Source organism: Larus michahellis, chromosome 8 (genome assembly GCF_964199755.1).
Source record: "Larus michahellis chromosome 8, bLarMic1.1, whole genome shotgun sequence".
In the NCBI taxonomy this organism is placed as follows: domain Eukaryota; kingdom Metazoa; phylum Chordata; class Aves; order Charadriiformes; family Laridae; genus Larus; species Larus michahellis.
Genome location: NC_133903.1, coordinates 18,933,154 through 18,960,021, shown reverse-complemented (window position 1 = coordinate 18,960,021; position 26,868 = coordinate 18,933,154). Strand labels below are relative to the sequence as shown.

At 41.7% G+C, this 26,868-nt stretch overlaps 2 protein-coding genes across 8 annotated transcripts in view; one reads left to right on the top strand and one right to left on the bottom strand.

Annotated features, from left to right (window-relative positions):
• Nucleotides 1-3,610, top strand: part of TMEM204 (transmembrane protein 204) — a 29,208-nt gene extending 25,598 nt beyond the window's left edge. The window contains exon 3 of the mRNA XM_074598782.1: nt 3,223-3,610. Coding sequence (XP_074454883.1) covers nt 3,223-3,467 — 245 coding nt within the window. The 3' untranslated portion in view covers nt 3,468-3,610. The remainder of the gene's footprint in view (nt 1-3,222) is intronic.
• IFT140 (intraflagellar transport 140) overlaps nt 1-26,868 on the bottom strand; it is a 94,065-nt gene that overhangs the window by 46,693 nt on the left and 20,504 nt on the right. For all 7 annotated transcript variants that reach the window (XM_074598774.1, XM_074598778.1, XM_074598777.1 and 4 more), the window contains 10 exons: nt 26,332-26,480; nt 22,656-22,859; nt 22,228-22,300; nt 19,404-19,495; nt 18,411-18,538; nt 16,665-16,782; nt 16,073-16,200; nt 13,445-13,592; nt 11,705-11,836; nt 5,698-5,894 (listed from right to left, as the gene is read on the bottom strand). In XM_074598774.1, coding sequence (XP_074454875.1) covers nt 5,698-5,894; nt 11,705-11,836; nt 13,445-13,592; nt 16,073-16,200; nt 16,665-16,782; nt 18,411-18,538; nt 19,404-19,495; nt 22,228-22,300; nt 22,656-22,859; nt 26,332-26,480 — 1,369 coding nt within the window. The remainder of the gene's footprint in view (nt 1-5,697; nt 5,895-11,704; nt 11,837-13,444; nt 13,593-16,072; nt 16,201-16,664; nt 16,783-18,410; nt 18,539-19,403; nt 19,496-22,227; nt 22,301-22,655; nt 22,860-26,331; nt 26,481-26,868) is intronic.

The window sequence follows — 26,868 nt, the reverse complement described above, 5'->3', positions numbered from 1 at the left end:
GCTGCGCACCCGGTCGGGGTTCAGGCAAAGGGCCTGTGAAGGGAAACAGTCCCGCTAGCAGAAATAGTTTTATTTTGGGAGCTGTAAGGAAGCCTTAGTGCTTTTTCCTGGTGGATAATTTCTCCATGGGTCTCCATGGGATAGGAGGGAGCTCATGAAGGTGGCCAGTCTAGCACAGAGATGTGTAGCCTTTTACAACAGTAATTGCCATAAGAGATACATAAGCAAGTAAGAAAAACTTAAGTAATTTAATTGAAAGCCGGGTATTTGCAAAAAAAGTTTAAATATTGCAAATATTTCTACACTGTTTATTTACTTCTACTGTGCCATAAAGGAACGTGGATAGACCACTGCTGCTTGCCTTGGCTAAATGAGCAAAGAACGGGGCAAAATTCACGCCCAAGATTTTAGATTTATTTAATGCTTTTTGCATTCCCTATGAAAGTGGAATCATCCTCTACCACATGCCTCAAGGACAAACTGAACTTGGAAAATTACACTGGAAATGAGGAAAAACTATTTTATGCCCCAGCTCTGCTGCAATCTTCTTGTACGCTATTACTGCTAACAATAAAGAAATAAAGTCATACAAGACCCAGATAACACCAAACAGCAGAGTCATGAGAATTCAAAAGCAATTCAAGGCAACATCACAGAAAAGGAAGAGCGCAATTAACGGTGGCTTTGGGGACAGAAGCAGCGTTCCGTGAATGCTGAAAACACGTGTGCAAACTTCAGTGAGGATTCTGAATGCACAAGGGGAGAACGTTTCCGCTTTCAAGTGGTGGTGAGCTAAGCATATGAATACACAGAAAAAATTAATTCCTTCAGAGACAGATGATCTGCCTTTACCAGTCCATCCAAGGATGTAGATAACAACGGCCTGGCTTCAAGAAACCAGGACTTTAAAATCATGCATAACCTGATACGTCATCCAACAGTGATGGATATTAAAAAAAATTAAGATGTAAGCTTAATTTGTCAAAAGCACGACTTCACAATTTTTCCACCTCAACCGTGACTCAGTCTTTTGTCAAATGGGAGTCGAGAAGCAACTTTCGAACCCGTAGACTTTGAAGTAACACTAGATGACCACCTCCGTATTGGGATCCATCTCCCACCCAGCTAACATTAAAATGCCCTCCTAAGAAAGCCTGTAGGCTCGACCCAGGAGTGCTAGTGAACAATTATTGCACGGATCCGTGATTTCTGCAACCCAATGAAGTCAGCATGCTCCATGCGGCTGCATTTTTCCCGGATGAAGCTTGTTCATTTATAACTAAGCTGGACCATTAAATAACTACTGGACTAACGGAGAAAGCTAAGGAATTATTAACTGCTGTCCTTACAACTGACTGAACAGCCTAAAACCCAGCCAGAGTATGTTAGACTTTTTTTCACAGCAAAGGCTACTGCAGCATGGCAAAAGAGCAGGAAAGAGCTACTCCTCCTGTAAGAACCTATTTCCTCCTCACGTATCCTTAGGGAGAGATGCCTCACTTCAGACCCTCTCTGGTACATGCCACCTGGGGGTCAGTGCTACTTCAGGAGAAGGCATAGCAAGCAACTGAGTTACAAACCACCTTCTAGGTAGGCCCAAGAGAGTGGAGGATGCCAGACATCTCCTGAATTAATAATCATTGCTTGTTTTCTTAGGACTTAGGACTTTATTATTGACTCAGAATAGTAAAAGTGTCACACCTGCTTAAGTAGTCGTTGATTATTTTTTCCTCCTGTTTGTATTTTATTTCCCTCCTCTATTTTTTAAAATCTGTATGTAATTTGTGTCTTTTCCGTCTTCACTGCATTACTAGTACGCTTTTTCAAAAGAAACTGGGTACAATGCATTCTCAGGATATGTTCTTCCATGGAAAAAGCAAGGACCAGAGCCAGGTGTCACACCATTTCAGAGCATTGCCATGGATCTGTGGGAACCGTGTTTGCAAGCAGCGCGGCTGAGAAAACAGCACACGGCCACCGGGACTTACTTGCTCTTGACTTGTCCTTGCCCATGAGATTAGGAAGATGGTATCTAGAGATCCTTGGGCTGTTTATGGGCCTTTGTTTATTCTAGAATTCCTTCATGAAGGGGTCCTTTTGTCAACAATATTTCTTGTGCTGTGGTGGTGGTGAAGGAAGTGTGTAGGAGAACAAAGAGAAAACCTTTTTTCGGCTAGGGAGGCATATTTGCCTCTTGTTTGTTTCAGTCTAAGCACATGTAGAAGTTACTTCTCTTAAAAAGCTGAAAAGTCATTTTATTTGAGAGTAGGGACAGGAAGAGAGACTAATACAATAAACAGAGGGCAGCAAAGTAATTGTGTGCTTACGGATGCGTTCTTCAGAGAAAGGGCAGTCTTAATTAAAAAAAAAAAAAATTAGGAGTCAAGGGATATGGATTCTGCTCCTTCTTCTAACGTGGGCTTCTTGCAGGACTAGAAAAGTCACCCCACCTCATATCTGAAATTGATGTCTACCAAAAAGAATGTGGAAAATATTTTTTCCATTTTTTTTTTTGCAAATCACATCATGACATCTGGATGGGAACACTACACAAGGGCAGCATCATTACTCTAATATTACCTACCTTTTAGAGAACTTACTACCGTGCTTAAGGTTAGGAAGGGAACGGAAACCTTGCCTTTGGTAGCTTCTGGAGGCATGATATTACTCATCCCTCATAACACCTTTTTCCAGCATAGAAAAAGTAGAACAATAACATCACATTTATTTCACCTTCCTTTTTTTTAATGCTTCTGTACTTTTTTTTTTTTTAAATTATTCTTTCCGTAAGATATTTAGCTTTGTAGTTTACAGTAGTGGCCTGCCTTAAGTAAACATAGTAAGCGTACCATATTCTGAATAAAAGATTTTCATTATCATTAATATACCAATTTTCTGTGTTGTCAATAAGAAAGAGGACATCTGTATTAGCGAGACAAGAGAATGAGGCAAAAAAAACCACAACGTGAAATACAGCTAAGTGGGAGTATGAAATTTAAATCAGAGCAAACAGATTTCAACCTAACATTAAGACTCCATTTCAGGCACCCTGTCTTTGCATACATAATCCTGCCCAAATACGCCTCTGAGAACACATACCCCACATTGTAATAGGGATGGAAAGGCTGTACAGACTCATGGATGTGGGCCTATGGCACCTTGCCGCTACAGAAATTCAAGAAAATAACTCATTAAAAGTAAATTCTCACATTCTCCTTGCAGGTTTTGTTCTGGTTATCGGATTGGTGACTTTCTACCGCATCGGACCATACACCAACCTCTCCTGGTCTTGCTATCTGAACATTGGAGCCTGTCTTCTGGCCACGCTGGCAGCTGCCATTCTCATATGGAACATCCTCCATAGGCGCGAGGACTGCATGGCGCCCCGGGTCATTGTCATTAGCCGTACCCTGACCGCTCGGTTTCGCCGTGGCCTGGAAAATGACTACGTTGAGTCGCCGTGCTGAAAGAGTGGACTTGAAAGGGGAAAGATCTCCAAGGAGATCTGCATTGGAGTTGTTTTCTATAAATATATGCTATAATTTAAAACTAAGGGTTGAAAGACATCACAAAGCTCACTCTTGTGGGCAGAGGCCCTCGATTATTATTTGGATGGGCTCCATCTATATACATATGTATAAAACACATAATTATATATATATATATTATATTATATTGCCCTCTCCCTCTGCTGTACAGCACAGAATGTTGGATTGTCAGAATCCTGAGAGAGCATCACAGCGACATGTCAGCAGGGTCAGCTGTAGCAGCCACAGAGTGTATGCGACGAGAATGAGGCAGCCAAACACGTTTTCTCCACCTGCATAAAGTTATCCTCCTCCCTAATAATAATGGAAAAAGCTATAGGAGACCATCAACAATAACTTTGGAGTTCGCAGGCAATCTGAGAAAGCAGAAAACTCACTATAGAATAAGTGATGATTTTAACAGCTGTTGGAAGTTTCATGAACCTTCAGGCCTTCCATCCACCCTCCTCGACGAACTTCTCACCAGCTGCAACACCTGCTCCCCCACCACAGCACAGCCCAGACAGTAAAAAGCAAAGGCGACTCTAACCATTCTAACTGTAAAGCAAGGGAAGGCAGAAGAATTAAGTTGCATTTTTTCAGACATTTCCTTTGTATCCTGAGACAAAGGTTTGGGTTTATCCTACATGTAAACAGATAATGCCATTAAAAAAGAAAAGGGTACGCAGCTAGAACAGGCCATACATGTTGCTGAGAAATCTACTTCAGAGTTACACTAAGGGCAAATATCTACAGAAGAGGGTTACACGGACTCCCTAATAATCACAGATACTATTATTGGAAAGGACTGTTAAGAACAGGTATTTCAGCCCAAAATAATTTCTTTTCTTCCCAGCTTGCTTTCACATTCGCTGTGGCATTTTCAGATTAGAGTGCTATGTCAGGGCACTCAGCTCTGCCCAGCAACGCTCAGAAGCACATAACACAGTGACTATTGGAGAATGTAACTGCCATTCAAGCACCCGAATTGAAGAATACGATGTATATAGAGGACTGAAACACAAGATTTAAAAAAGATCCGCCTGGTAACTTAATATGGTAATGAAATGAAAATAATTAGTACCTTTGGAATTAGGCATAATGTTTATACAAGCCTGACCCCGAGAAGTACGTGGGCTCGCAAAAGTTGTGTGCACGTAACTTTCAGGAAGAAAAACAACAGGTCAAAAATTATTATGCAGAAATACTTAGGATGCAGGAACTAGAGGCAATGACAGATGATTAAAACCCTAAGGATGCTACTCTGAGCACAGTTACTGATAGGTTTGAAGGACCATGAGCTGTGAACGTTACAAATTCTTTAGGACTGTTGTGTCGCTCCCAGACGAGTATACTGCTTTTCCTCTTTTTCGTTATTTCCACCGTGCTTTTCCACACTTTGTAAAAATGTGATCATCAAGCTGGCTCTTGAGTTCTGTTCTGATGTAATAAGAAACTCAACCCCAACTGCTGCTCTGCACCACGTTCAAAGCAAGCAACACTCCGCAGAGACCAACGGTCTAACCAACTGCATTGCTCTAGACTATCAGGGTAGAATACCATAGAGCTGACAAAGAGTTTCTTCTAGCAGTAGGTTTGTAAAAACCAAGATTTGTGTTCCTTTGCCTGCGTTACTTTCTGGAAAAAGTTTTCTAGAAATGATTGCTATGATTAATTGCAGAGTTTTTTTAAAAAAATAAAATATTGGAATATTTAAAAGACATTATATTATTTCTTCTAATATTGCAATATCCATATTATAATAATGTACATTTAAATTTAAATTTCAGCTATGGGGTTGGTAAATTTGTAATACTCAGTATTACTGTGATAATTTCAGATGTATAAATAAAGTTGGGAATGTTCATTTTCTGCTAGTGACAGTGTGAGGTTTTTGCCATGCAGAAGACATGGAATAAGGTTGCTTGTTATCAATCACTTTTTCCTGTTTAGTAAAAAAGAACCCACAAAGTTTGCAACAGCTCATAGACAATGAGTAAGCAGAGAATACATTAAAATGTCTGTAAGATAAAGATATTTCATCTTGTTAGAAGTGAAAGGCAGGATGAAATCCGAAAGGAAAAAAGTAAGGAGAGTTTAGGAGGATCAAAACTTCATACAAACTTTTAGTAAAAATAAACCGTACCCATAAAGAAATACGAAGAAATACCTTTTTATCAGCCTGATGGATTTGAAGGCCTCATCCATGTCTCCTGCAGTCAGATAGAAGCTGAAGTTCAGTATGGCATCCTGGGTAGTCTTATCACAGTCTCCTAATCCAATGAAGTCTCTCATGGGCCTTCTCGCAACCATCTGAGGGACCTTTATTGAGTCAGGCTCTGCTTGTCCTATCCCGGCTTCTCCTGGCTAAAATGAGAATGTTATCCTTTATGTACCAAGTCGGTTACTCCTTTGTATGTGTAATTAATTACATTATTTCCACTACAGTCTGAGTTTTCTATTTCTGTAGGACCATGATCAACAGTGACAATAATTGCAATCTTTCAGAACTTCCTAGAAAACGCTCCACAATATGGAATGTCATAGAGGAGCTCAGCCATGTCGTAACAAACAATCACAGTACATCAGTTTAGAGATTGGTAAAATACCACAGGAGAGGCAGCCTCCTACTATTACAGTCATAATTATGATTATTTTATATATATTATAATGACTATAACAGCAACTATTATTTTAAATCCCCAGATTTCTGGAGATTTGAGATAAATGAGAGATGAGAGATTTCTCTAAGGTCAGTCTCTTCTCAGAAATGAGTCTGCTGTTCTGAAAGTTAACTATATAGGCACGATTCTTTTATTCTTGCCTTTATATGAAGCATATGAATACCCAACCTCAGGTTCAAACTCTTCCCCACACAAGTGTCAGTTCTGGAGCCTATGGAGCTTCAGTGATACTTTCAGCAGTCGTTGAAAGGCAGCTCAATGCAATTTAACCGTTATTCAGCAAAAGAATGAAGTCAATCATCTATATCAAATGATGTGTCTAGAGTGTAACAAGGAAACTTTCACATGCCAAAAACACTGGAAGATCACCTGAGTCATGAAGGACACGAAATTTCACATATACTCCCATTGTATATTTAGACAAGATAACTAAATATTAAGGTTTACAGGAGCAAATAAAAATACAGTATTATATTATTATACAATGACAGTATTAGATACAGTAAAAGACAGAAATCAAAAGTGCAAATGTGTTTGACTACAATTTCATAGAATCACAGAATGGTTAGAATTAGAAGGGACCCTTAAAGACCACCCAGTGCCACCCCCTGCCCTGGGCAGGGACACCTCCCACCACACCAGGTTGCTCCAAGCCCCATCCAACCTGCCCTTGAACACCTCCAGGGATGGGGCAGCCACAGCTTCTCTGCGCAACCTGGGACAGGGGCTCACCACCCTCACAGCCAAGGATTTCTTCCTCAGATCTCATCTCAATCTCCCCTCTTCCAGTTTAAAACCATTCCCCCTCCTCCCATGGCTCCCCTCCCTGATCCAGAGTCCCTCCCCAGCTTTCTTGGAGCCCCTTTAGGGACTGGAAGGGGCTCCAAGGTCTCCCTGGAGCCTTCTCTTCTTCAGGCTGAACCCCTCCAGCTCTCTCAGCCTGTCCTCACAGCAGAGGGGCTCCAGCCCTCCCGGCATCTCCGGAGCCTCCTCTGGCCCCACTCCAACAGCTCCGTGTCCTTCTGCTGTTGGTGCCCCAGAGCTGGAGGCAGCACTGCAGGGGGGTCTCACAGAGTGGAGCAGAGGGGCAGAATCAAACCCCTTGCCCTGCTGCTGGGGATGCAGCCCAGGCTGCGGTGGGGTTCTGGGCTGCCAGCGCACATTGACAGTGAATGCTGAGCTTCTTGTCCAGCAACACCCCCAAGCCCTTTTCCTTAGGGCTGCTCTCAAGCCATTCTCCGCCCAACCTGGATTTGTGCCTGGGATTGCCCCCACTCACATGCAGGACCCTGCACTTGGCCTTGTTGAACTTCTTGAGGTTTGCACAGGCCCACCTCTCCAGCCTGTCCAGGTCCCTCTGGATGGCACATCCCTTCCCTCCAGCACCGACTGCGCCACACAGCTTAGCGTTGTTGGCAAACTTGCTGAAGGTGCACTCAATCCCACTGTCCATGTCACCAACAAAGATATTAAACAGCACCAGTCCCAGTACCAACCCCTGAGGAACACGACTCATCATAGGTCACCACTTGGACATTGCGCCATCGACCGCAACCCTTTCAGTGTGGCCATCCAGGCACCTCCTGATGCACCGAGTGGTCCATCCAGCAAATCCATCTCTCTCTGATTTAGAGACAAGGATGTTGTGTGGGACACTGTCAAATGCCTTGCACAAGTCCAGGTAGATGACGTCGGTTGCTCTTCTCTTACCCACCAACGCTGTGACCCCATCACAGAAGGCCACCACATTTGTCAGGCACGATTTACCCTTAGTGAAGCCATGTTGGCTGTCGCCAATCACCTCCTCATTTCCCATGTGCCTTAGCAGAGTTTCCATGAGGATCTGCTCCATGATCGTGTCAGGCACAGAGGTGAGACTGAGCAGTCTGTAGTTTTTCCCTTTTTAAAAATGGGCGTTATGCTTCCCCTTTTCCAGTCAGTGGGAACTTCACAAGACTGCCACAACTTCTCAAATATGATGGATAGTGGCTTAGCAACTTCCTCTGCCAGTTCCCTCAGGACCCGCAGATGTATCTCATCAGGTCCCATGGATTTGAGTGCACCTTCAGGTTCCTCAGATGGTCTCAAACCTGGTCTTCTCCTACAGTGGGCAGTTGCTCATTCTCGAAGTCCCTGCCTTTGCCTTCTGCAACTTGGGCGGTGTGGTTAGAGCCCTTGCCTATGAAGACCGAGGCAAAAAAGTCATTCAGTACCTCAGCCTTGTCCATGTCCCGGGTGACCAGGTCTCCCGTTTCCTTCCTGAGTGGGCTCGTGTTTTTCCTAATCTTCATTTCATCACTGATGTACCTGTAGAAGCTTTTCTTGTTGCCCTTGATGTCCCTGGCCAGATTTAACTCTGTCTGGGCTTTGGCTTTCCTAACCTGATCCCTGGCTGCTCGGACAATTTCTCTGTATTCCTCCCAGACTTCCACCCTCTGTAGGCTTCCTTCTTCTGTTTGAGATTGTCCAGGGGCTCCTTGTTTGTCCATGCAGGGATCCTGGCAATTTTGCCTGACTTCCTCTTCGTTGGAATGCATCACTCCTGAGCTTGGAGTAGGTGGTGCTTGAATATTAGCCATCTTTCTTGGATGCCTCTTACCTCCAGGGCTTTATCCCATAGTACTCTGCCAAGCAGGTCCCTGAAGAGGCCAAAGTCTGCTCTCCTGAAGTCCAGGCTAGCAAGCTTACTGTGTGTCCTCCTCAATGCCCTAAGGATCTTGAACTCCACCATTTCACAGTCACTACAGCCAAGGCTGCCCTTGGGCTTCACATTCCCCATCAGCCCCTCCTTGTTGGTGAAAACAAGGTCCAGCACAGCATCTCTCTTCATTGGTTCCTTTATCACTTGAAGAAGGAAGTTATCATCAACACATTCCAGGAACCTCCTGGATTGCTTATGCCCTGCTGTGTTGTCCCACCAACTGATACTGGGGTGGTTGAAGTCCCAGGGCTTGTGAACATGAGGCTGCTCCTACCTGTCTATAGAGGGCCTCCTCCCCTCAGTCTTCCTGGTTGGGTGTCCTGTAGCAGACCCCCACTGTAACATCACCTGTCCCTGCCCTCCCTTTAATCCTGACCCATAAGCTCTCGGTTGGTTCCTCATCCATCCCCAGGCAGAGCTCCATGCACTCCAGCTGGTCACTGACACAGAGGGCAACACCCACTCCCTCATCACCCCTGTCCGTCCTTCCTGAAGAGCCTGTATCCTTCCATTCCAACGCTATAGTCATAGGAGCCATCCCACCACATCTCTATAATGCCAATAAAATCATAGCCCTGCAGGTGTGTGCACGTCTCTAACTCCTTTTGTTTGTTCCCCATGCTACATGCATTTGCACAGAGGCATTGAAGTTGGGCCCCTGATGAAGCTGACTTACTGGCTGGAGTGGCTAGTTTCCCTTTGTGCTGCACTCAGGTGCTCTCCTGCTGACCCATGATCCTTCTGCAGGCTCTGGGCATCTGTTACTGGTATTGGCATCACATTAGTAGGAGTGGGATGGATCGCAGTTCCCCCCACCCCAGCAACTCCAGTTGAAAGCCCTCTTGATCAGCTTGGCTAGCCTATGACCAAAGATGTTCTTCCCCTTCTCTAACAGGTGGACCCCATTAGCCCCCAGTAGACCAGGTTTTTCAAAGCAAGTCCCATGGTCTAAGAAGCCAAACCCCTGGCTATGGCAGCAGTCCTGTAGCCATTTATTGATTTGCCAGATTCGCCTGGCCCTATCAACCCCCTTCCCTCTGACCAGGAAGGCTGATGAAAAAAAACAACTGTCTGTGTGCCAGAGGCCCTGACCACTGCTCCCAGGGCTCTATAATCTTTCTTGATAGTCTTCAGGTTGCTCCTGGCTGCATCACTGGTGCCCATGTGAAACAGCAGCAGTGGCTAATAGTCAGAGGACTGCACAAGGTTTGGTAGTCCCTCGGTGATGTCCCTGATACGAGTCCCGGGTAAGCAGCACTCTTCCCTAGAGAGCGCATCAGGCAGGCAAATGGGTGCCTCCGTACCTCTCAGAAGAGAGTCGCCTACTACTATTTTTGACTACTCCAGAAGTTTGCAGAATTTCTGGACCCAGGACAGACGTTATAATGAATAAGGAGAAACCCTGGAATGAAACTTGGTCAAAACAGACTTGTTGCATCAAATAGCAAATTTGCTGTATTTAAAGCAGACTTAATATACTAAATCACGTTTCCAAAATTAATTATCCTATAACAAGTCATTTAGTCACTAAGATACAGTAACCTAACTGAGGAAAGAAAATGGAAACAGAAGAGAGAAAAGTAGAGAACGAAGGAAGAGGAGCAAAATAACGCAGATACTTACAGGTTTATAGACACATCCCCTCCGAAAAAACAACTAATGGCAGCAATAATCCATACAGAGTTACAAAAAAAGAAAAAAAAAGAGACATAATATCAAAGTAAAATAGCATGAGATATGATGGGGGAAGTGTTAAAAGAAAGATCAGAAACTGCAGCAGATCACCTTTGACCTTTCAAATTAAAGGAAAGTAAAATAGAGTGCAGTTCTAAAAGCCAGATCTGTGCAGGAAGAGTGACAACAGTCAGTTCTTTGCAAGGGGGCTAAATAGCAAAGTACTACTCTGAACCTAAATAAATTAAGTAGAAAGACACCTAGAAACATTCTCCTCGTTTAACACCGCTCCTAAACTATATGAAATTAGATAAAGTGATCACATTGTCTTACTCAAAAGATGTAGAGGATTAGAAGTCTCATTAAGTTCCTGCAGATTTTACAAAAATAAATGCCTTGGTAGAATAAACAGACTTTGTTAAGCTCCCCCTGTAAGAAGGGCACAGTGCAAATCATCACCTTAAGAGGCACTAACAAACTCAGGTCAGAGCTTAAGCAGAAAACCAATCTTTAGGTAATAGGCTTCATTTCTTTCAGTATGCATGGAATCATACATTTACCTAAGACACAAATAATTCTGGATTCATGTTCAAGTGAAAGAAGTTAAAGCATGCATTCCTGTATTCATAGCATATAGGCATTTGGTGATACTGCAAGAGGAGTATTCTTGGTATTCTGGGCTGGGGGGGAGGATTAAGCTCCATTCCAACTCACAAACGGATTGCTTCTGCTGAAGCTAGTAGAAAGTGTCCCCTCTTAACGGCGTATGTAAAGTTGAAACACACCCTCCCTTACTTGCAATAGGCACGGTGATTATATAAAGCAGATTTTTTTTTTTTCCACATCCTTTTTTTAGTTGCATTCCCTGGTAATTACTGTGTCTCCTACACTTTTAAGTTGCATCCAGTTTGCCATACCCATGAAAAGCCAATTGAGTACAATTTTCACAATACTGCCGAGTACACCTGCATGAGAATTATGTCATTTCTACATGTGATGCAGTAACTGCCATTGGAGTTGCTCTACTTACCCCAGACTCAAATTGGTTAAATTTGATCCCTCCACAGTGAAAAGTCTGAACATATGAGAAGGGAAGGAATTGTGAATGATTTCCTCACCTTTTTTGCAAAATAATAATGTGGCACCTCTATGCCCAGAAGAACCTGGTAGGATGAAGGTAATGGAAAGCTGTCATGAAGCAAAAGGCCGTGCTCTTCAGTATTGAAGAATGAGATAATCCAATCATCTGTCTGGAAAACAAAGCAAAGCATTGTTTTGCTTTTATGCCGCAATATCCTGCTTTCATTTTGCTTTTATTTTCCATATTCACTTGGCAGAACCTTCTCTTGAAAATAATATGACTTATACATTGACAAGCACACAGCTGCTGAAGAGGGCAGAGCTGCATGGTTTGCTCCTGTAGCAAGTAGCCAACGACTCCATGTACATTCCTACTGCAAAGGGATCTCCACCTCTGCCTTCCAGGAATCAACTTCCCTGACCATAAAGAGAGAAGTGCTTGGCCACAGGCTGCTACTCTAGAAGCCTCTCTGACAGGTCTGACTCAGGTCAAAGAAATACTCCCAACTGCTTTCAACAGTTTTTCTTTTTAAACGCTGTATTATTTCTATTATAATTTCAGCAGCTCACGGACCGCTTCGAGTTCCCAGGGATATACCAGCCATTTAAAAATAGTTTCTGTAACAGCTTAAATATTGACCTGACTCAAGTCAAAATGAAGCATTTACTTCCAACAGAAGTTAATCAGACGACTCATTTTTTTAAAAGGATAAGCACACAGTTAGAAGTTCTGTTGAATAAAGGCCAAGAAGTAAGTTGCATTCCTTTTATATCTTTTTGTTTTTCAATTTTATGTAGAAGCCAAACATTTTTACTTGTTTATGTTAGGAATATTAGGTTTGAAGTGTTCTTCTCTTTGCTAGAACACCCTACCAAGGTCTTTTGAGACACTAACTCCATTCCTCCTTTCTACTTTGATCTTCCCGTGATTTTTCTAAAGTCATTTCAACCACCAAAAGAAACAAAGAGCTTTCTATCTCCAATTGGAAGAGGTTTAACTAAAATCATGCGCAAATCAGAAAACTTTAAATCAACATTTTAAGTCAATGGAATATTTATGAAGGACAGGCAGTTCTGTACAGACAAAATGGTAAGGATCGCTACAAGCACATTAGCGGGGGAAGTGGGGAGAATTGTTGGTCTGATGAAAGAAATCTTTGATTAGATCATTTCTGATCAATAAAAGTGAAATCTTTTTTCTAACGTAAAAAAGACATTTTGTCTTTTTTGTAATGTAAAAGACAATTTGGGAAGTATCATAAAGATGTACAATGTCCGTCCAGCAAAGCAGAAGATGGCAAGAACTGGACAGGAAGAGTGTACTTCCCTGTTCACCTTAACGGCAGGGTTCCTGTTATTCTATCAAATTAATTCTTGCTGCTACAAGCAGACTCAAGATATAAAATCTGCGTTATTTTTTTAAAAATGAGAATAACTATCAAACATCTAGATTATCAATTCACCCATTAATGTCACCTGAGAAACTGTAGTCCAGATACAAGGTTTGCATTATAATCATCCTCAAAATTCTAGCGCAGATGAAGAAATCATCTCTTTTTCTTTGTCACTGTATGCAAGCTAGGGCTAAAATAGAAAGCTAATGTACAGAGATTGCCTGAAGCCACAGACACCAAAGACATAGCTTCACTACTCATTCTTGTACAAGATCATGTGTACTACCTACTCCCACATCCTTAATGAAGGACCAATGATTCATCACTCGGACAGGGAGAACTCTATGTCAAGGAGGGTAAAACAAACAAACAAAAAGGCCATACTGTGCTCTCAGTTTGGTTTTTCTTCTGGTCTGGAGACTGCAGGCATGTTTCAAGAATTGCCTCACATACAAAAAGTCTTGGTTCGCTCTGGTCCCAGAAATGGCAAGCAGGGATGTGACTGTGCAACTCTGGATACTCTACAACAGACCTACCAAAAGACAAGAAAAAAATAAACGTAGAAAGGGAGACAAAATAATTCCAGCCCATTCGGTGCATGAATCTAAATAAAGGACTAACCAAGGGATAATTTTCAGCTGATGGTCAGTTGTCTTAATACCAGCCCCTCTTCCTACCTCCTCACACTTTATACACGGCAATGCCGCTTTTAGTTAGTTCTGTATACATTAACCGTGACTAAAGGACATAAAGTGTTTCAGTAGGAAAAAAAAAGCTGGTCCTGCCACAAATAAAATAGGCATCCAAAATCCGCCTCCACTGAGATTACACGTCCTGTAGAGATACTTGAACATCCTTCAAATGATCTACCTTAGCAATTGCTACCGGTGTAGGTGCTGTAACACAGGGACTACCTCAGCTCCGTCTTCTTGTGGGTTTGACAACCTGCCCCAAGGTGCTTGTTGCCAGCACTGCTAGAAGTACGCTTGAGTACGCTGATGTGCATTTAGATAAGCAGTAACGAGAGAGTTTTAGTACGTATACCTCAAGTTCAAATCCAGCTAAGCACTGGTCATAAGAGATCGCAACTACTGACAATTGTAATTAAACAGTTGGGGGAAAAAAATAAGAAATTAGTTTATATTCCCAGGCAACAGATCTCTCTTGACTGAGAGCTCAGCAGAGATCTGGGCATGAGTGATGCTTTAAACTGCTGAAGTTCTCAGGGCTGAGGGAAACTCTGGAGTTGCAGCTGAACCTGACCTGCAGCTGGGGGGCTTCAGTCTCTCGATATGCCCCAGTTCATTCCCTTTCCTTGTGCTTGAACTTCATACTGTGTATGAAAAATTCTGAGGCACTGAAATGGCACATTAAGCACAAGGACAACCCCCGCAGCGTTGGGAAAGCCACTCTCTGGCAGCAGTTTAAATAAGAAACATCTTACTGCCTCCTTCGGGCATTGAAACACTACTTCAGTGCCAGCCATGTTAAGACTCTAGACATACAGAATCAAACTATTTTAGCAATGGCTTAGGATTCTTCTTCTATACACAGAATATAAATAGGTGTCAATTTAAAAAAAAAAAGAAAGCAAAGATATCATTAAAATATTTTTCTCATTTGCTGTCATCACTGAAGGGTGGACTTTGTGGGAAGGACTGGAGTAGGGCTGGAAGGCAAATTAAGGGAGAGATTCAAAGGGATGCAAAAATACTCAATGTCCTATCCATGCCACTGAATTCAAAATAAGTTACTTGCAAACTGAAAAACAGCATTTGTGTAAAATAATTGGAAGTGTTTATACTATGCGTCAGAAGAAGAGAGAGAGAGAGAAGGGGAAGAAGTGTAGATTATTATTATTATTTTCTGGTGAGTTTACTCATTCCAATTCCAAGATACTCTAAAATGAAGCACAGATAAATGGGTTATTCACTCCGACACCAACTAACATTTAAATACCAGTGAAATGGTATTACTAGTTTGTGGTGGCCTCTGTTGGGCTACACAAGATACTACACTTGAAAACAAACTTCCTCACTACTCATTATCACACTGTTTGCTTAACTGACCAAGACATAAGGCCTCAAATTTCCACTGGACTTAGTTTTCGATGAGCTGGGTAGTTTCTTCTGTGTTTCAGCGATAAGAAGAGTAAATCCTTTTTTGCTTGTAATATCTCTAGCAGATAGTTGCTAAAAAGAGCAAACCACCTTCTATTCTAATGCTGATTTTTCTTAAGTAAAATAGTCAGAAAAATTATTGTAAAACCAGATGGGAATTTGTACCCTAATGTTCCACCGTACTTCCACGAGAATTCCTAGTTCACTGCATCTTGCTGCCTTGCTACTAGGATTTCTAATGTATTTGCCACAGAACAGCTTGTAGGAAAACAAAGCTGACAGTTCTAAATAGACATTTCACAAGTGTTTATCCATACAAAAACCATCCTGTATTGGACATTAAAATTAACCTTTTTTCCTAGGATTCCTTCAGAACGTCCTCTTTTCAGTTCCTACCCTTTAAACTCTTCACAGAAGGGCAGCTTTCCATGATTATTCTTTATTTTAAGATCAGAATCCTGATTCCGGTCATATAATATACCTCTATGCATACTCCCCCCAACACCTAACCATCCTCGTCTCAGAGGAACCCTTCCTTCACCACCTATAACTTCTACATCTCCACTGCTTCAACATCCATAACTGGCAAGAAGTTCCTTAGCTCAGCTGCCATGCTGTCTGAAGGGCCGTGTCCTTCTGTTTATTTTGAGCTTGTTCTCCGATACCTTCATTTGACACTCCCTAGTTCACATATTGGAAGAGACAGGGATGCAGGCTGATTGACATACAATGCACCGGTTTTAGTTAATACTTTAGAAATGAAATAATTAAAGTTGTACGAGCTCCTACACAAAGACAGAGGAATGCCAGTATCAAGGTGTTGCTTGTCTTCATAGGGCAGGTTCCTATCTTAAATCCGCAAGTAATACTCCTCGAAATAAAAGCTTCTTACTTTTCAATGCCTTGTCCAGAAGAAAGCTTCTCTCTCCCACTTCCCTGTTCAGCCTTGAAATCAAAGAGCGTAACTTTGTCCATTTCAACATCATAGAAACAGATCTTGGAATCAATGTTCCCATCCGCCTACAAGAAGGGAAAACAAAAGTTGGCTGAAGCATGCAGTCAAAAAGAAAAAGAAAAAAAAAAGGTAAAGTTCAGATGGTATGTTTATCTCCTCTCATTCACCCTCTCAGCTTTATTCACCAGTAATCACACAAGAACATTCTTTGGAAGAAATACCAGAAAAATTCTTGCTCTTTTTCTCTTCTAGCAACTTAGCCTTCAATTTCTTTGAAATGCTACAAAGTAGGTTTTGTAACTGAAATACTGCTTCTTTTTCCAGGCTGTTCTTCTCACCAAATGCACCAAACCTTAACATACCTTAATTTTGGTGTTTAGTTACATGCTCGGCCATGACATTTCAAGACCCGATACACTGCACAGAACATGTCGGTTTATTTCCGAGAAGCTTATCTTGTGTCTTCAGTAATCTTCCTGAACTGCACCAGCCTATTCACTGATGGTGCGAGCGAAGAGCTTTGCCTCACCTTGCTAATGAGGATGCTGACTTTATCGCCATTAGCATTGCACTTGACAGACGCAATGCCTCCAAGGCCAGGAAACAGCTCAGAGAAATTCTTGCTATTGCAGTGCACTTTTGCCTCTCTGTGGAAAGGAATAAACTTGAAATCATACAGTGGCAAGCAACTGGCAACACGCAACAGCCAAAACATTTTTCAAATTACGGGTACGACTTTTAAAAAACAAACTATTTCTACCTTATGACACCACTGCCCCAGACTCCAGCTTCCTCTCCAGAGAATTGCTGCAACCTGCCTTTCTTTCAGGAAGAAGTTAATGGGAGACTCTTCCCTCAATGAATCAGCAAGAACAAACTTACTATACTCCAAGAGGATTCCCAGAGCAGGGCTATACAGCAAGAACATCCTCCCAGAATTTTGAATTTAGAGGTCTGTTTTTCCTACCTAAGTAAGTTGAACACTACCCTGAACGTTGAATATAGCCATCACATAAAAGTTCTGCGTATGGAAGACACACCATGGAGCAGAAGTAAAGAAATGCCATTGCGGGGGTGGTATTTGTATCATCTTATAGTCACTTTCCCTCCATACCTAAGTTCCAAAAGACTGTATCATTCACATACCTAGCACACCCCAACCCCTGCTTTTTTTTTTTATTATCTCAAAAGAATCTTGCCGCTGGTACAGATACAAACCCAGCAATCATTCAGCAACAAAGAGGACAAATCTCATTAATCAAAAGAATGCAACAGAAAAGTGACAGTAATCTAGACCCATACGATCCCATGAAAAAAAATCTTTGATTCTGTAAAAGTAACATTCTTGGCTTACCTGTTTAGGCCTCTCATTTATTCAAAGCGAACTATGCTTGCCTTGAAAATCAGAGCGCGCTATACTGTCATAATTTGAGAAGGGTTATTTTCATTACTAGCCACAAAAATTCAACATCCATGCAGAAGTTAAGCTACTTTTTCTCCGCTACCAAACATCATAATCCAATATTTGTGACAGGTATAACCTGCCCAAATCCAATAACCTTCAAATTGTGTCCCATGCAGACTTGGTGCCATCTCAACACAGGTAACGAATTTCCAAGTGGGTAACTAACTAGACTTTAGCGTTCCTCTGGTGCCAGTACGGAAGGAAGAACAGAATCTGTTTCACTCGAGGTTCTTCAGGTTTTCAAAACTAAATTTATCATTAGCAGATAAATTTTTGAACTGAACATCTCAGGCACATATCTTTTTCATGCCATCCCATATCAACATGGGAACACACGGAAAAGTCTGAACAAAGTCAAGTAAACTTCTCTCTTAACCTAAACAGGAGGAAGAACAGAGAGTCCACAATTCTAGGTTCACTGAATCAAGTCTATGCGGAGATAAGAGACCTAGCATTTTTTTTTTTTGTTCTTTATTTCCAGTCTTTTGAGATTAAGGTCTTCGTCAAGTTATCAGCAAAAACATGTGATATCCGTGTCTTGATCCTCCATAAATTCTCCACCCATGTTCAAATACACACAAATATCCCTCACAATGTCCTCTATTAAAAATTGTCGCTATTGTTACTCATCCCATGATTTGTCTAATAATTTTGTGGCACTTCCCTTGCTTTAGATACAGGCCGTCAGTTCACGTAGGCTGCATCTATTGTCTTAAGATTCATCAGATCAAAACCAATTAAAGATTCCTCCCTCCTCACAAAAATACATGCTCAACTACAAAAAGATATTTCTAAAAGGCTTATTAATACCTGCGAGAGAGATCAAAGATTTTAAAGTGAGCCAAATCAGTTCCCACAGCCAGGAAATTTCCGCAGACATCCAAGAGGCACGGATTCCCCTCTGCTTCAGAGAACACCAGCAGCTGTTTAACTGTGCCCTGAGAAGAAACGTGTAACACCAGGTTTGTGTGTTCAGAGTCCAACTAGAAGGGACTTACGTTGTCACCAAATTAAGTAACTAACTGCTGAACTTCTGTGTTAGACAAATCCCTACCAGCAAAATGAGAGAAACTACACACACACGGTCTCTACAAATGCAGTCTGTGTTTCAGATTGAAAACTGGATGTACAGCCTCCAAAACACCCAAAATTTAGAGGCATTCTTCTGCAACAGTTTCCCCTTCAATAATACAACTTCTTCCAACCAAGAGGGATACAGAAATACAGGTCCCTGAAGGTCTTTTAATGTACAACTGCAAAAATAAATATATGAATTAAATCAGTCCTTATTGTGATAAACCCCACCCATTCTTCAATACAATATTTATTTAAGTAAAATCATGTGTCCGAGAACTCTGATAATTAGATTTCTCTTTTTGCTTCTCACAGACAGCAGAGGCTGCAAAGGTTAAGCAAAAGATTTTGCAGGAACACACAGAATGTGCAGGGGGTATTTTTCATTATCTTATAAGAATATTCAATATGTTAATTTTCCTGTCAGTAATATACATATACATATTCAACCTGCATGCAATTTTGATCCTCTGAAAGTCTGGCCTGTAAAAAATTCTGTTTGCTTTTACAAATACTTATTAGTTACAGTGCAGTAGCATTTAAAACAACAGACTTTTTAAAGAACACAAAATGTCAAAGATCTTTCTGCTGAAATACTCGAAATATTTTTTCTATGACAAAGGTAGAGTTAACAGATTTACAGAACGTGCACTTAACTTTTAAGCTGTACCACCAATCTTTGAAGACAATAAGGCATATTCATCTCTTCACGGTTTCATCAGCCCTTACCTGCCAAGTGCGGACCTGGACCCGATACGGCTCAACTGCGTACAGATTTTCTCCATGCACCGCCAGAACTGGAGAGTCACAAAGAAAAGAGCCTGGAACAATCACAATAAAGCCATAGTTACAACAAGCAGGTTCTTTCGAAAGGAAAAAAGGAATTTTGACTTAAAGCATTCGATTTCCACTATCTTGCACCAAATCTGGTTTTTAATCCGTCTGTCTCCTCTGATTCTCAAACTCCTTGGTGTTGCAGCCTTCTTCCATTCTATCACTACAACCAAAAAGCTGAGACTCCTACTGAAAATAGGTGTTTCGTACCCTCTGCCCATGAAAACAAGCGGAAGAGGAAGGGGAAAGAGTTGAAGGTCACAACATCAACAGACAAGGGGAGAGCAACTGACATCATTTACCTGGACCTGAGCAAAGTCTTTGACGCTGTCCCGCATGACATCCTGGTCTCCAAGCTGATAAAATATGGCTTTGATGGACTGACAATTCAGTGGATAAAGAACTGGCTTGACGGCCGCACCCAGAGAGTGGCTGTCAATGGGTCCATGTCCAAGTGGAGGCCAGTGACAAGTGGAGTCCCTCAGGGATCAGTATTGGGACCGGTCTTGTTTAACACCTTCGTCAGTGACATGGACAGTGGCATTGAGTGAACCCTCAGCAAGTTTGCCGATGACACCAAGGTGTGTGGGGCGGCTGACATGCTGGAGGGAAGGGATGCCATCCAGAGGGACCTTGACAGGGTGGAGAGGTGGGCCCATACCAACCTCATGAAGTTCAACAAGACCAAGCGCAAGGCCCTCCTTCTGGGTCGGGGGAATCCCAAGCACCAATATAGGCTGGGCTGCGACTGGCTTGAGAGCAGCCCTGAAGAAAAGGACTTGGGGGTGCTGGTGGACGAGAGGCTCAACATGAGCCGTCAGTGTGCACTAGCAGCCCAGAAAGCCAATCGTATCCTGGACTGCATCAGGAGAAGCGTGGCCAGCAGGTCGAGAGAGGTGATTCTCCCCCTCTACTCCACTCTCGTGAGACCCCACCTGGAGTACTGAGTCCAGTTCTGGAGCCCCTACTACAAGAGAGATATGGACGTGCTGGAACGTGTCCAGAGAAAGGCCACGAGGATGATCAGAGGGCTGGAGCACCTCTCCTATGAGGACAGACTGAGAGAGTTGGGGTTGTTCAGTCTGGAGAAAAGAAGGCTCCGAGGAGACCTTATAGTGGCCTATGAGTATCTTAAGGGGGCCTACAAGAAAGCTTGGGAGGGACTTTTTAGGATGTCGGGTAACGGTAGGACTAGAGGAAATGGATCAAAACTAGAGATGGGTCGATTGAGACTGGACATTAGGAAGAAGTTCTTCACCATGAGGGTGGTGAGACACTGGAACAGGTTGCCCAGAGAGGTGGTGGAAGCCCCATCCCTAGAAGTTTTTAAAGCCAGGCTGGACGGGGCTCTGAGCAACCTGATCTAGTGGGAGATGTCCCTGCCCATGGCAGGGGGGTTGGAACTAAGATGATCTTTAAGGTCCCTGCCGACCCTGACAATTCTATGATATGGGGAGTGAAAGAAAGAGAGTAGTGCAATGCGAGGTTCTGCTAAGAGAATTCACTCCTTCCTTCACTGAACTACAATTGACGAGTAATGAAGGAATCTCTGCCAGAAAAGACGAGTGGCTCAAATAATTTCATGAGCGTTGTAGACTGTTGGGACCTTGGTGGTAATAACACGCTGATTCAGCACGGGTAAGTTATGAAATAAATGAGTAAATATAGACAAGATAAGCCACTTCTCAGAAAACACTTGACAGTTCTTAAAAGACAAAGCCTAACCTTTCAAGATTTTGGATAGGATTGATGGAATTCTGCATAACCTGTTTCTCAAGGCAGAAATATTTAGGAAGAATTCATCATAGAAAAAAATTGACTTGACTTAGCTGTATATACAGCAATTTATGGAAAAGATTTTGCTGACAGCTGGGACTAAAACCCACTCCTTCCCAGTTCCTATGTGAGTGCTATGTAGCGCTGATTACACTCTCTCCCAAGCGAAATAGAAAAACCTTCAATAGCCATCATTGTGACCTATCTGTGGAAGGCAACAGAAGCTATGGCTAGAAAAGTAGGAAAAAAAATTCTGTTCTTGATCAACTGTTGGAATAATTTACTTAAAAGATAAAAAGAAGCAGCTTTATCCTCATACCACATTTTGGACAAGGCCCTGGATATGCTAGCTCTGAGGATACCTTTCAAGTCTAGGTGTGACAGTCAGGCACACACCTAAGCTGTGGGAAAGAGCAACAAGATGCTTGGTTTCATCAAGGTCAGTCACACACCTGGATGCCTTAGGAACTCTATGAATGAAGCACATTTAATCTTCAGGTACTTCCAGGATTGGTTGTAGCTGAACAGAGGTTAAGACAGTATATATTTTAATCTTATGCCTACAGAGGCACATCACCTTTGGTTTTACCTCTGTTGCCACACTGCTACTCATACAGGAATACCAACATATTCTGAGGCTAACCCACGCATTGTATCCCAGAATATTCAGTGAATAAAGCACAGATGTAGGAGTTGGCGTTTAAGTTCTGGGTTTTTTGATGATTTTTATACCCTAATCTTTCTGTTCTGCAAAATGAGAATATGAGGTCTGAATGTGAAATGCTGAATGAACTTCGGCATTTCATGGCATCACATCTAACTAGTATTAATAATGTTTTTCACTTTGCACTTATGATTACGGTCCATCAGCTATCATGAATGAAGAGAACATATAGCTTTGGAGGAAAACCACTGCAACTCTCATCAGTGTTCTAAGTCCTACCTGCATTCCTGAAGGTATCTCCTGAGCACTCAAAGACAGTAACTTGCTTCCCGTTCCAGAATACTACAGCATCCTAAATCAATCAAAAAAGCAAAAGAATATATTCATTCAATTTCTTTTGGAATCATATAGGAATTCATGCGCTAACACAGCAAGACCTTCCACACAATAGCCACCATCCACTAGTTCCTCTGTATATTGGGTTGGAAGGCTTTTGGTAACCCAAAAGTTCTCTAGGCAGCATCTAGAGAATTACTGTGCTACCTGAAAACTCCACCACAGCATCATTGCTACCATCACAACAGTACTTCCATTACACATTAAACTGAATATCGAAGAAGGGTTATATTAAAGACGTAGAAAGTTTGGTCTCCATACACCTAACTAGGCAAACGATCAAGCAAATAAATTAAAAAAAAACAATTAACCTTAGTAGTGAAGACTCCATTAACATTCATATCAACACAAAGGCTGTGTGTGGTTCCTGTGCTGAAGGTGGTCACATTAAAGAGGTTGGGAGACACCTGTACAACAGCCACTTGCTGATGAAAATGAGACAACATGGCCTGCTCACTGAGGATCATCACAGAGCTGATGTTGTTCACTGCCAGCAGGTTTTTTTGGGAGCCCCACTGCACACAATGAGAAGAGAGGGAAAACAAAAAAGCACAACCCACAATTTCATTTAAAACAGTCACAGCAATGTCCAAAGACAGATGACAAGGGGTAGGATAGAATAATAATTTTTGTACATATATTAAGTCCGACTATCTAAATACAACTATAGTCAACGACTAGGAATTATTACAGCTTAAAACTACTAGGCTTGCTACCCAGCTACTCACACTCCCTTAGTCTAAGTAGAACAACTGGTTTTTAAATTAAAGCCGCTTTTCTTTCCTAAGATATTATTGCACCACCTTACATTTACAACTTCAAGAGAACACTGCATATTTAGAGGGCTTAACGCTGTGATCCGTAAGAGCAAGTTGCATGCATAGTTCCTTTTTTGATTACCATATTCTTTTCTGCCGTTTTGATAGACCCTTCAGTTAACGTGGTTTTCAAATTCCCTAACTAAATCACACGCATAAATAAAGGGGTCCAAGAGTACACTTCTGCCCTTCTCCTCGAAGAATCTCCATGTTCCAGCCAACTCCTTTTCAATGGGTTCTAGGAAGGCTATCTTCCCCTCCTTTTAAGATTGAAAAAGAGCAATTCTACAACTGAAAATACCTTACAAAATTCAATGGGAGAAAGATAGGATCTGCTTCCAAGATGGCTTGGAAAGACACAGTTTTTAACATGCAGCTGATGAATTCTGTTATTCAAGAGAAAATAACGTCCCCATTTTCATTCTTTCTTTCTATATTCACAGTTAAACAAGCATGTCCATCCAGCATTATTTATGTTTATGCCTACCGAAGGATGATTATTTCCAGAAAGCATTGTGGTAACCAGTTGACTACATGTGAACTCTCCTCACGTGCCACGTCAGCCAGAAGTGGTCCTACATGTGGGGGTGCAGGGCGCTCCTCCTGCGCTACAACACACCAGTGAGAATGCTCCAGGATGAGCAGAGCCCACAGTTCACTGCACGGCTTCAGCACAGGAGCTCTTCCAGGGCTGGGCCAGGAAGAAGGCAGAGGCCTTTGGTGGTGTTTTTTTGTGGGCTTTTTTTTTTTTTTTTTTTAAAATCTACCAGAGACCATTCGTATAGACACACAGAATCACAGAGTGGTTTGGGTTGGAAGGGACCTTAAAGATCATCGAGTTCCACCCCCTGCCCTGGGCAGGGACACCTCTCACTAGACCAGGTTTCTCCAAGCCCTGTCCAACCTGGCCTTGAACACCTCCAGGTGTGGCCCAGAAGCAACAGCTTCTCTGGGCAACCTGTTCCCAGACATATACTCTCATAGGCTAGATAAATTATAAAGTTTCTTGGAGCTGCAGAAAATCCCTTTGAAGTCCAAGAACTTCTCTGTGCTTGCACAACTGATAAGCTCCATAAGCTCTAGGGATACGCCAAGTCTCTAAGGTCTCTGCTTCCCTCAAAGTTATTTGACGTTTCATATGAATTTCCTGACATACTGATATTTCTGTGGCTGTACCTTTCCAATAACACTGATTTCAACAGTTGTGTTGGAAATAGTTTCATTTTATTCAAGAGCACGATCTAAGTACTAAAGCTATTTTACTTGGTTTTGGGGGGGAGGTTCTTTTTAACGGCATTTAAGTTACAATTAATTAGATCCCACGCTGCACAACAGACAAGCTATAGTGCATTTCCCAACCACCTCTCTTTTGAAGCCACCGTATCAAGTTGAAAAAAGATGAAGTTGGCACAGAGTCAAATGAAGTTATTGCTGCACTGTGACCTCACCATGGTATATGGCCTTCTATTCTGAGTTTTTCACGGTAATATAGGAAAAGGCTGTTATAGGAATTACCAAAAGATTCCCCCGTGAAACAATTTTTACAATCTCTTACAACATATTTTTTTGGAATGCAGGGATTACAATAAAAAGTCATCTAGAGTTTCCATAATTAAAGACAGCTTTATAGCATGAGATAAAAATGCAGTGATTGTTGACAATTGTTTGGCAATGCTTTTGTTTATGCTAACAAACATTGTGAACAAGGTGCTATTTCTGGAGAGCACTCCATATCCTGTTATCTGGAAAATGCTTGAATGGTCAAGCTGACATAAACAGCTCTATCTCTTCCCTTCCCTCAACTCATTAGCAGATGTATGATACACTAACGGCACATGCTATTTCCTATATCCTGGACCTTTTGTTACTGAAGCATCTTAACAAAAGATTTGGGTTCTCGACTTTAATAGTACTTCTGTTTCAATTTTGTAAGTAGGACTCTGATACAGACTCTCTCTATGCCAACTCAGAGCAAGCAAATGCCATTGCTTTTTATATACTTTCCGTTCTTATGGGAAAACAGAATAAAAGAAAGCATAAAATTACATTCTCTTGAAAGTCACCAGATATATAAAAAATAATGTGTATTGTCCTCACATATTAAGCACAGCAACAGAAAAATCTAACTTATAACAGAAACCCTAAGAAACCTGGAAAAAACTTACTAATAGTGTATAACGAACAAACAAAAAACTGCTGGAGAACCTAAAAGCACGAGTTTTGCCTTTCAGAAGAACGGTGGTGGTCAAAAAAGCTAACCAGCTGTTAACGTAAAACTTTTTTAATTTAAATTTACGATTGTAATGCTCAGCATCTCTCTTTGGCATATATCAAAGTGCTAGTAAGTACAGAATGACAGTGTTTAAACTTAATGTGACAAATTAAAATATTTCAAATAAATAAAAATGATGCACCCTGATGCTTAACAGACAATGGGTTAAAAAATAAATATTATAATGCTATGTATTGTAATAACCTTCAGCATTAAAATATTGTAAATAGAAATATTTTAAAGCATTGGTTTTACAAATTTGTAAGAGAAAACTTATCCTCCACATCTAGTCTGACACTGTTGCACATTAAAAAAAAATTATCTAGCAAACAAGCAACATTTTCTGGCAAAAAAGCAGCTGAAAACATCAATTTTGTGTGTAAAAATATAGCATTCCCTTCTAGACGGCACATCTCACCAAATAAAATTTGGTTGTAGAAAGTGAGATAAAGTGACTAAAAATAAGAAAGCTATCTACAAATAAAATCATGCATTTAGTCAGATTTTCTTGCTTGCTATTTTAATAAATTTATGTAAATTTAACATTTCTGACAATCTGTCTTTTCTAGAAAATAATTTCAGGGTGCTGTATCCAAAGGGTTTGTCAATGACAAGGATGCCATGACTGCTAATTCTCCCAGACAGAGAGACGTAGTTGCATTTCAGTGTGTTATCTTGCTGAGCATTTCAACCTTGCCTGTAACAGAATAGCTACATTTCAATTTTTAAGAGTTACATGATCCTGATGTTTTTTCGTCCTCCTTCTGAAGGACGAGCCCCTGCTGGTGCACATATCTGTATGTTAGCAATCGTATTCATCTGTTTCACACAGACAATCTATTCATCTAATGTTTGAGGGGTTCTATTAACATGCAAGAAGACTCCTTCCTGTCTTACCTTTATCTGAGTGATGTTTCCTTCAAGTTCTGTAGGTGCCTGGAGCTTCCACTTCTCCTTGCCCTCCAAAGCCCTTACGCTCTGATGGGATCCTGCTGCTTTCCTCCACATAGCTATTCTCCCTTTGTTAGTACCAGCTGCCAAGAGACCTGCCATTCACAAACATTTTAGGCATTTCATATTTTAAACTTCAGAAAAACAAACCCACATTATACAAAGTAGCAGGCAGCCTAGCTGTGATTCTACGAGAGAAGCCGCCTTCTAGCAGCATGCATCTCTCTGCCTTCCTGTAAACCAGCGTCCTATTCCTGAACTGGAGAAACTTTCTGGAGAAACACTGGGAAAAGTTTCACATGGCAAAGCCCATTTTCTAAGCTACCAGGTGAAGTTGTCTTTTAAACGTATCAGACAATGATTTCATTTTAACCATTTATTTTTGAATAGTTGGTTTGGTAGTCACCATGGGCAAGTCACCATTGAAAACCACTCTGGCAGACACTAGCTATGCCTATGCTGGCAAACAAGCCATACTGGCAT